This window comes from Corylus avellana, chromosome ca6 (assembly GCF_901000735.1).
Source record: "Corylus avellana chromosome ca6, CavTom2PMs-1.0".
Lineage (NCBI taxonomy): Eukaryota > Viridiplantae > Streptophyta > Magnoliopsida > Fagales > Betulaceae > Corylus > Corylus avellana.
Window position 1 is genome coordinate 23,209,268 of NC_081546.1, and position 11,424 is coordinate 23,220,691.

Consider the following 11,424-nt stretch of genomic DNA (forward strand, 5'->3'; position numbering starts at 1 on the left):
CATGTAAAAGTGTTTCAGGACTTTTTCTGTGTATGTTGACTGATGAACAAGAATTCCATTTGGAAAATGTTCAATCTGTAAGCCAAGACAAAATTTTGTATTTCCAAGATCTTTCATCCCAAACTCATTTTTTAAATAAATGGCAGTTTTTATGAGCTCTTCTGGAGTTCCAACAAGATTTAAATCATCTACATAAACTGCAATAATAGCAAATCCAGATTCTGATTTCTTAATGAAAACGCATAGACAAATTAGATTATTCTCAAATCCTTCTTTCAATAGATATTCACTAAGACGATTGTACTACATGCGTCCAGATTGCTTTAACCCATATAAAGATCTTTGTAGCTTGATAGAATAAATACTTCGGGATTTGGAATTATATGCTTCAGGCATTTTGTATCCTTCAGGGATTTTCATGTATATATCATTATCAAGTGATCCATATAAATATTCTGTAACCACATCCATGAAACGCATATCCAAACTTTCTGTAACTATCAAGCTAATCAAAAATCTAAATGTAATTGCATCCACTATAGGGGAATATGTTTTTTCATAATCAATACTAGGTTTCTACAGGAAACCTTGTGCAACAAGTCTTGCTTTGTATCTCACAATTTCATTTTTCTCATTACGTTTTCGTACAAATACTCACTTGTATTCAACATGCGATACAACTTCAGTGTTTGGACTACAGGTCCAAATACTTCACGTTTTGCTAGTGAGTTCAATTCTGCATGAATTGCTTCCTTCTATATTGGCCAATCATTTCTACGTCAACATTCTTCGACGGTTTGTGGTTCAATATCATCATCATCATTACTTCTGGTAATGTCAAATGAAACTTTAAATGAAAAAATGTTGTCAACAACAATTTTGTTTCTATCCAATATTTCTCCTGTACTTACATAATTTATTGAGATCTTATTATTTTTAGGTACCTATTCCTCTTCAGGGGTAACTCTTCAGGAGATTCATCTTCAGAGGATTCCTTTCTAGGAGCATTTTGTACAAAAATTTTGAATTGATCAATTTTCGTTGCTTGTTTTGTGGGTAAGGCCTCTTCAGGAGCGCCGATTTCATTTCCTTGTGCTTTTCTCTTATGGTGAATCTTATCCTTTACACCAATAAGTCTTCCATCCTTCAGTTGTGCCTTAGACTCATTTACTGCTGTATTAATTGATTGTCTTACAGTAGGGCTGGCAATTTTGACACAACTTGACAACCCGACACGAACACGACACGAAATTAACGGGTTTGGGTCATAAATGGGTCGACCCGTTTATGAGTGTCTGGCAGGTCGTGCCACGGGTCACCCACGCCATACCCGTTTACTTTTATTATTATTATTATTATTATTATTATTTGTTTTAACCTAAAGGAAAAACGCAATCTCCAAACCCTCTCCTACTCCTAGTCCTAATCCTTACACTCACGCTGCCGCCGACCCTCTTTCTTTCTCCAACCTTTTCCATTTTTCCTTTATTTCTCCAACCTTTCAGTCTCTTTCTCGGTTTCTCTTCTCCCTCTCGGCTCTCATAGTCACAAATGCACTACTCTCTCCCGCTCGCCGCTCTCTCTCTCCGCTCTTCGCTCGCTGCCGAGTCACCGATGTCGCTACCACTATCCCCCTCTCTCTGCTGCATCACCGACGTCGCATTGTCGCTCTCTCTCTTCCACCGATGTCGCATCCGGTATGTATCTCTCTTTTCAGTTTCTTGCTCTCTCAAGTCTCATGCTTTGATTTTGTGGGGTTGCTTGGTAGGCTGTTCGATTAATCGATTATTTCAATGGTTGTTGTTTGCACAGTGTGTTGGTGTGGCTTGTGTGGGTGTTGGCATGCATGAATCATTGAATCAAGTAATCAATCGATAGATTGATTATAAGAAAAAGTTGAAAAACATGTATATATGATATATCCTTGTTCTTGAAAATTGAAAATGGGTATTTGACTATTTGTTAGAATTGAAAATTTGTTGTGTTTGTTGATAAATAAAAATCTATAATTGTTATTCTAGACTCTGATTCTAAGAAAAACATGTATATAATTCAATTGCTGTTCTTGAAATGGGTGTTTGTTAGAATTGAAATTTGCTGTTTTGTTGATAAGTAAATGCGTACAATGTGTTTGATGAATGGTCTACTTGCTGTTATTCTAAACTGTCGATAACCAAACTGAAATGCTTACTTAATTAATGACAACAAACAATGTGTTTAATGAATGACAAAGAATTAATACTTACTTAATTCTAGTTTTGTGGTAGTATTATTAAATCTGGTTTGATTCTTACTTGAAGCCTTGAACTTATCTTTAACTAACTTACTAACGATTATATGTGTAGGTGATTAACGAAGATTCAGTTATATTCGATGACGATATAGTTGAAATAAATACAATAAAAGATCCTTCTATTCATACGAATCCGATGACCAAAAAAAGGTCCAGAAGAAGTGTTATACCAGTTTATTAAATAGTATTACTTTTAAAATAATTAAATAATATAACATTATTTATACTGTTAAATGCAATAAAATTAAATTTTGAGGATTAGATAATATATAGAATGAAAGTTTATTTTTTTAATAATTAAAAAAAAAAAAAAAAAAAAAACATATGAAGGTGGATGCTCGTCCCGTGGTAGTCGAGAGTCTCGAGACGTAGGCGTAACACGAAGTCAATATGCACCCTGTGGTAATGAAATCACCACGCACACCCCAAAACCTCATTAAACCCTCGACGAGGATCTGAGCGAACCAATTTCCACTCTCTGACTCTCTCAGACACCATGAGAAGAGCTTCAACTCTCGCGTCCTCCGTCCTCTCCCGGACTCTCGCCACCTCCCACGGTGGAGCCACCGTGAACCACAGACTCCTCCAGGTGGCGCTCTACGGCGGCAGCAGTATGGGCGGCTCGTACACCCGCGGGCGGTGGTTCTCTTCCTTCTCTGGTTCACCAGTGCGAGCAGTGTCTCTCGGTGTAGCTGGGGCCTTGGTCTCTGTCGCAGCCGCCGCGTCACTCTCCGATGAGGTCCACGCGAAGGAGCCACGCCCGCCGGAGCTCGTCCCCAAGGAAGTCGTTCTTTACCAGTACGAAGCCTGCCCCTTCTGCAATAAAGTTAAAAGTAAAGATCTCTTATTCTATTTTTCTTTCTTGAATTATTTGATAAAGTTGATTTTTTTTTTTTTTTTTTTTGATGAATTGTGTTAAGAATAGGAAATTGCAATGGAGGAGTGGGAAAAATAAATTCTATTTTGGATCGTATGCTAATACGGAAATTGAAATTGCTCCTTAATTGTGTCCGTTTTAGTTGGATTATACCGAGTTGGAAATGAGATTCCTAGTTCCTCTCTTAAAGGTTCGAAATGGTGGAAAATTTGATAGTAGATAATGTGAAGGCATACACAAATTTTATTTATTTATTTATTTTTTTGGTTTTTGAAGTTTACAAGAAGTTTTGATTTGGCCCATAAAATTTTACACTTCTGCAATTAGTTATTTTGCTGCCGATTTGGCAACCTCTTCTTGCTCGTCCTGCCCTTCTTCCTCTACATGGACTTCCGGTTGCCAAATCATTAAAAATTTAAATAAGTTTAGGGACTGGATTGTGAACTTTTTAATGTTAGGGACCAAATTAGAACTTGTTGTAAACTCTAGAGACCAAAGTAGGTGTTTGCTCATTATGTTATTTATTTTCTTTCATTTCCGGTCTTTTTTCTGCTACCAAATTAGTGGATTATTCTCGAGCAGCTTCATTTTCGCCTTTTTTTTTTAATCAGTTGAAGTAACGCATTTAATCAGTAATGGTTGCTATTGTGCTAGTTACCTCTTGATGTGTTGTATTGTTTTGTAGTAGGTTTCTTACAAGTTGGTGATATTTTTTTGCCATCTCAGCTTTTCTTGACTACTATGACATACCATACAAAGTTGTGGAGGTCAATCCACTTAGTAAGAAAGAAATTAAATGGTCTGACTACAAAAAGGTGCCAATATTGGTGGTAGATGGGGAACAGCTGGTTGACTCCTCAGGTAAGTGTCTTTGAATGATCATGGGCTTGCTTATACTTGTTGGGTTCCATTTTAAGTGTTCATTAAACTGATATGTGACATGTTTGCAGCTATTATTGACAAGTTGGGCAGTAAGATTCTTCCAGGAAGAAAGGCTGATTCAGACTTGGATGATGATGATAATGAAGAGAAAAAATGGCGTGGGTAAATTTTTTTTCACTAGCTTATCTTCATGATCTATTTTTTTTCCCTTCGCCAAGCATATGCTCATGATCAAAGTACTTCTATGTGTTGCCAGAAATAATTCTGGTTAGCAGTATACTTTGAGAAGTTTGAGATTTCTATAATAAACTTCACTTGTTAGTAAGCAAACCAAGTTTTATACCAGGTATTGCAAGTTTATACAGAAAATGTTTGTTTTCACGTTTGAGAGTCCATAAAAGTATGTTTCGTTTGCAAGAATATCTATACATATACTTTCCATGTGTATGTTTGCATGTACTGACGTATATATACATACTTATATATATATATGTGTGATAAAAAAGATTAAGTACCTTGATTGAAAGCATTCTAAAATGATGCTCTCCTCCTCCTCCTGCCCTGATTGATAATTTCTAAGCTTCCACTTTAGTTGTGTGGCATAATTATGCTTTATTTGGCACAGTATTATCAACATTTATATTTGTGATCGTGTTTTAGCAGGTATTACGACTGCTACTATGGCTTTTGATAAATCCGGTGTGCTAATTTTTATGGCTTCATGATATAGGTGGGTCGACAATCACTTGGTGCATATCTTGTCACCAAACATATATCGAAATACTTCTGAGGCACTTGAGTCCTTTGACTATATCACAAGCAATGGTAAGACTTGTGCTAGTTTGTGTATAATTATTTAATTTTTAGAATTAATTTATCGAATTTTCATTCTTAATTTAAACAACAAAATAGGTGTTCTATATATTTTCTATCAAATAGATGTGATGCTTAAATCCTCTTTCTTGTGAATGTTGTGGCATTGGATGTTGGCCATAAGCAGTGTTTCATGCGTATATTCGTTCCTTGAATATTTTGATTGTCTGAAATTTAGATTGTAATTTTTAAGGAGATCTATTGCACATGTTCCATGTAGGTAGTCTCTTGGTATTAATAAAATCCTAGTCTTATTTGTCATAAAAACATCTGAGTTTTTTTTTTTTTTTTTGGAGGGGTGTGGTGGGGGATGGGGAAGGACCTTTCTAGGTATTTGCAGTACTCCTTTAGTTAATATGGTTGTGGATTGTATAGTAGTCCCTTTTTTCTGGTGGGTTACATATCATTCAGTGGGGATCTTGAGCTGACAACCTCACCCTCCTTCCCATTCTTATTAGGGAAGTGCCGTTTGAGCTAGAGCTTATTGTCAACTGTATAGAAGTCTTCCCTTCTTAAAAATGACTAAAAGGTAGCAGTTCTTTTGGTTTACTACCACAAAAGGCAGAGGAAGTGTAAGAAGTAATAGTTGACTCCGGTAGCACTGAATCCCTAGAAAGCAATCTTCTAGACTTTAGCACCTCTGTCAAGACTGAGCTGGCTTCTAGAAGGGTTTTTGTTGAGCAGTTGTTTCCAAAGTCAGTCCCTTATCAGTGGCTGTGTGTAATAGTGCAGTTGCATGATTGGGATTCATTTTTTGAGATGTTTGATGAATTTTTTCAAGGCATTGTTTGGGCCTTGAATGTGTATCAACCATCTTTCCTGATTTTGCCGACTAGCTGATTGATGATTACAGTTTGTTAATACATCACTTTCAATTGTCAAGCTTTCTACTCTTTTTATACTTCCCGTGTATGTGAGTTGCGCCCCTCTGCGCTTTTGCTTTATATCATGATTACTTATCAAAAAAAAAAAATTGTCAAGCTTTCTGGATCCTCATTATCACCATAAGATGTAAGGCTTTTTGCCTCTCATTTATAGTAGTAGAAATAAATTTTGTACTAATGATATTCATGATTTGGAGAAAAAAATTGCATATATGGCGTTTATGGGTTAGGTTGAAGGTCATTCATTTGTGTCTTTGTGTTTGCTCAAACATGTTCAGAGCTTCGGCTTGTTATGTCTTTGTAGACTCCTGTTTGATTGTATGCTTAAGTGTTTGGCTCATCTGGTTTGTACTTGTTTAGGGTTAATTCAAAATCACAGATCTCTCTCTCTCTCTCTCTCTCTCTATCCCGCCGTACAGGGAGGGACCATCTAATGTATGCTATTATCTGCATACGTTTCTAATCTTTTAACCAGTTTTTCTTCTGCTCTTACATCCTCCAGTGAATGAACAACTTGAACTTTAGATTTTGGCTGATAGTCATGATTATTATATACTTGTTTCCTATTATTGTAGGTAATTTTAGCTTCACAGAAAAAATTACGGTGAAATATGCTGGAGCTGCTGCTATGTATTTTGTGTCCAAGAAACTGAAGAAGAAGTATAACATCACTGATGAACGTGCAGCGCTGTATGAAGCTGCAGAAACATGGGTGGATGCCCTAAATGGCCGGGAGTTCCTTGGTATGCATTCAAGTTTCGTATGCACAACTTTTTTACAAGAACATTAGCATGCATTACATTATTTAGTGAATTGATGTTCATGCATTGCATTCAGATTTTTCTTTCTTTTTAATTTTTTTGTTGGCTTGATAATTAAAACATGCCCCGTGGATATCGGACCCACGACTTCACTCCTCCCCTACCCAATCTTTAGTGGAGAGGATGTGACGCTTGAATGATACTGTCATAGTAAATATTCTCCTAACATGATTAAGGGAGTAGTACTATGAGAGTTCCAAAAAAGTATGTATATCATTCTTGATATATATACTTTATGTGAACATGCTGAAGGGTAGTACCCTATCCAAGTCACTCCAAAAATAAATAATAATAATAATCATATATATATATATATAGAGAGAGAGAGAGAGAGAGAGAAAGAGGTAAAATTTTCTCTCCTAAAATTCAAACATGTTAAGAAATCTAGCACGGTGAAGTAGCATCTTGTAGCATCCACCAAATTACAAATGTTTAAAAACTGGAAATTCCAAAAAACTGATGATTCACAAACCTTAAATGTTCGACCATTTCTCTCCATCCAAATGCACCGCATAAGATAAAAGAACTTTCTTCCATTTCTTGCTACTTCCATGACCAATGAAAAGCCCTACACAACTTGCCCACTACCCCGAAAAAATAAAACACAAACAGCCAAAGCTCTCTAGCAATAGCACTATTTAAAAAGTTCTCTTGGAAACAGACAACCAAAGTTTTAGGCATTGCCCCTTGCTTTCACTCTGTTTGACTAGTTCCTTGAACTTGAGGCCTTTGTGGCACAATCATTTAAATTCTTGAAATTGCTCAGGTAATAGTTTAATTTAAGGGAGCAAAAGATGAATTTTTTTGTGTGTTTGGCAAAGTTTTGGAAAGCATTTCTTAATTTTCAAACACTATAAAACACTTCTCAAACAACATTTATTCAATTGGGTTTATAGATTTGGCACCACGCTACTAACACACTTTTTGAAACAATTCATCAAATACTTTATTACGAACAAATAGTTTGGATACGGCAGTAGATGTGCCTACTTCTAGTCCTTGATTATGAGATAGACGTGTGGAATTTCTTACTCTTTTCCTCATTATGATTATCTTTGTTCATTCTTTCTTGTTTCTCATTGTGTCAGGGGGCTCCAAGCCTAATTTAGCTGACCTTGCTGTCTATGGGGTGTTAAGACCAATCCGTTACTTGAGGTCTGGTAATGATATGGTGGAGCACAGTCGCATTGGCGATTGGTACACAAGAATGGAGAGTGCTGTGGGAGAGCCTTCACGGATTAAAGCTTAAACTGTTGGATAATTGCTCCTCTCTGCCTTTCTGAGTTTTTAGGTTTTCTCACTACTTGAGTATATCCAATACAAGAAAACAACCAAAATTTTTTACAAGAATTATTCTTTGTCCTTTGCAATTAGAGGGCTTTTTTGTTATGTGGGAAATGGTTCTTATAAGCCAAATTTTGCTCGTACAATTGATTATTTGGAAACTTAACTGATTTATTACTGTAGTAATGTTGTTAAGCTATAAGAAATAAAAGAATCTTGGTGTGTGATATTCAAGCAGAGTTTCAGTTATTTCAGTTGATCCAAGTGGTATAACGACTACTATTGTAGATGATAATTGTTAGGCTTGAATTGTAATTATTTAGTAATATTATGATTGGATGATGAACTCCATTTCGAAGAAGAAAAATGATAGAAATCATTCGTACATTTGTTGTACATCTCAGAGATGTACAAGAGAACGATGTCTAATATGTCTCTTCGGACAATTATACGGAATTATGAGTCATCTTGTGTGGAAGCCGATTACACCACACAAAACAAGCCTATGATTTTGGGATTTATTAGAATTTTTTTTTTTTAAAGAAATTGTAAATTTTCAAACTTTAAAGAAATTGTATGGCTGTGTTTGGCAATGAAATGAAAAAAAAGGAGTGAAACGTTACTGTAGTAGATTTGATTGATATGAGAGAAAAAAGTAAGAATATTTTGTATAAAAAAGTGAAAGATTTTGTTTTGTAGTGGTTTTTTTATTTGAATAGTAATAAAAAGTGATTGATGTGATGTAAAAAGTAAGAATGTTGTGATTAATTTTGAAAAGAATTTTTTGAGTTTTTGGGTCCGGTCCAGTCCGGTCCGGTCCGGCCCTTTGCCAAACACAGCTTATAAGTCTCTCTTTTGTCACTCAAAAAATAATGTGATTTTTAAAATCGTTATTTGATTAAAATTTAATAATAATTAATCATAAGTTCGATGGTAATTTTAAAAGTCACATTATTTTTGGAGTGACATAAGGGAGACTTCTAGTATTATTCGAGGAGGATAAACCACCTCCTTATTGCCTACCAATTAGAAACTGCCACCTAATTATTGCACAAACTAGAATAGGACCAAAACGCCAGATTATCCTCTTTTCTTCAATTTTTATTTTTATTTTTTTAAGAATATGAGGGTGGCTCGCTGCCACCCCTAGCCCATCTAAGGTGGCCAGCTTGCGCGGCCACATCTAGCCCATCTGGGGTGGCCGGCTAGCCACCCCACATGGGTTGGGCGGCTGCGCGGGCCACCCCATGGGGGCCACCCCAAATCTGTTGGAGGTGGCCGCGCGTAGCCACCCAACCCATGTGGGTGGCTCGCTGGCCATCCTAGATGAGTTGGGGGTGGCTGGCGTAGCCACCCCATGGCCTGCCATCACCCCTACCTCTCCTTTTGGTGGCTGGCTGCTTTGTTTTTTTTTAAACAAAATTTAATCGGTTTTTTAATTATATAATCTAGTGTTGTAGTGTTTATTTCTTAAACATAGGATTTTTCTAATATGCTGAGGTGGCGGCTTCTGGTTGGTGGGCGGTAAGGAGGTGGTCCACCGCCTTATAGAAATTATCCTCTTATTCGAGTGCATGTACTTTTCCTTTAAATTAAGAATAATATCCTAATATTCTCAATTATGAATGAAGTTTAACACGCGAAATATGACTAAATAGAAGTAAAGTGAGGATTCAATCTCAAAAATCGTTGTTGTAATATTATGTTAAATTACAATTTATCTGAAAAAATTAAAATAAGGAAAAATTTACATACCAACTCAAACTACTATCAAATTGACAAAATCCCCAAAACTTTCAATTGGAACAATATTCCCCTAAGCTACTAGAAATTGTTAATGTCCCCCATTGATGAAAAATACCCTTAAAATATTTTTTTAAACTAATTAAGAAAAAAAAAAACTAGGGTATGGAAATTTTTCATTTTTTTCTTAAAAAAAAAATAGGGAAATTGTATATAAAATCCTTAGGTAAACGCGCCTTTTTTAAAAACTCCCTGGGTTTTTTTTTTCGAAAATTTACTCCCTGGGTTAATGGAAATGACAATAAAATCCATGCCGTCAAAAATTTTTAACAGCCGTTAGTCAAATTCAAAACGCACCGTTTCACCTTATTAAAATATTAATTTTTTTTTTTAATTTAATTTTAAAATTAATTTAAATTCCAGAGAGATCGTAAAAATTTCCCAGAATTTCCCAGATCTAGATTGGAGGAAGGCGGTGCTGGATCATTGGGTGGAGGAGGTAAAGATGCAGTTGGTGGAATGGCTCGAGGGGGAGGTGGGGATGCCACCGGAGGTGTAAGGGATGCTTGCGGAGGAGAGCCTCCTAGTGGTGGTGGCAGCGAAGATAAAACTGGAGGGGGTGATCTGGCAAAGGGGCAGATGGTGGGGGTCATGCTGGTAGCGATGGCGGTGGTGAAGTTGATGGTGGTTGGCGGAGAAGGTGGCAGTGAGGTTGGAGGTGGTGTTAATACCGGTGGGGGTGAAGCTGGCGGGGATGGAGGAGGAGCAGCAGGGGCTGGCGGTGGAGGAGACTGAGGAGCTAGAGTTGAAGGGGTTGAAGGGGATGAAGGCGCTGGGGTGTCAGTAGTCTGAGTAGGCGTAGTTGAAGAATTCGACAGAGCAGGGGAAGAAGGTGGTGGTGGTGAGGTGACAGAGGAAGTTGGTAAATTCGCACAGGAGAGGAGGGAGGGGTTGTGGAGTCCATCTTCCTATGGATCTTTCCTAACAACGACAATGCACTACTACAGTTCCATTGTCATATTTGAATGATTAGAGTAATCACAAACATCCAAACCTCCAATTTTTCCTCAAAACAATACATAATAACAGAGCACAATCCAATGCCAAAAAAGGTCTTCCTCAAACCAAACAAAGTAAAAAACACTCAAATTTTCTCAGTATTGACAACCCCAGAAAAAACGCAATTCCATCAAACCAGAATCCCTTTTTTAGATGTGCAATTTTGATGTAATTCCCTTTCTGAGAAGGGCTATTGAAATTGGGCTCCTGAGTCTTGTGTATGAGAATCCAACATCTTAAGGGACAATGTTATGCATGCCTCTGCTAATGTGTTTTAGCCGTCTTAAACAAGTTGGAATCTTTTGACGCCTGTAGAATTTTTTTAAACCTTTCTGATGCTTGCTGTAATTCTCCTTGAAGGCAAGAGGGAAACAATGATCACATTGACTTGGGTAAACGTTAGCTTGGCTCTGAGGGAAACAACCAGATTCTCCAAACGTTGACATCTGACAAGCTGAAAAAATCCCATATACCAGAAATAAAAAGAAAAAAAAAAAGACTAAGCAAAACCCATTCATAAAATCCTTCTACCAACAAAACCCAGAGCAAGAAACCAAAAACTTTGAGCAATGATCAGATCGACAACAGTCTCCTTTTCTCCCTTTGGTAATTGCAGTAGAGACCCTGAAATTGTAAAGATAAAAGACCATCAAGATATAATAACAAGAACCAGCAGTCAAATTCTCTTTTTCTTGTTCTTCAACTTGA

General features: G+C 36.8%; 2 protein-coding genes across 2 annotated transcripts; both read left to right on the forward strand.

Moving 5' to 3' along the window:
* The first annotated feature begins 2,666 nt into the window (after positions 1-2,666).
* On the forward strand, positions 2,667-8,148 carry LOC132184441 (uncharacterized). Its single transcript, XM_059598079.1, has 6 exons — positions 2,667-3,126; positions 3,897-4,031; positions 4,121-4,214; positions 4,783-4,877; positions 6,385-6,552; positions 7,719-8,148. The coding sequence occupies exons 1-6, from the start codon at positions 2,790-2,792 to the stop codon at positions 7,877-7,879; spliced, it is 990 nt and encodes a 329-aa protein (XP_059454062.1). The 5' UTR covers positions 2,667-2,789; the 3' UTR covers positions 7,880-8,148.
* A 1,258-nt stretch (positions 8,149-9,406) lies between these two features.
* On the forward strand, positions 9,407-10,452 carry LOC132185402 (glycine-rich cell wall structural protein 1.0-like). The gene is made up of 2 exons (XM_059599180.1): positions 9,407-9,427; positions 10,081-10,452. Exons 1-2 carry the CDS (start codon positions 9,407-9,409, stop codon positions 10,450-10,452), a joined length of 393 nt encoding a protein of 130 aa, XP_059455163.1.
* The last annotated feature ends 972 nt before the right edge of the window (positions 10,453-11,424 follow it).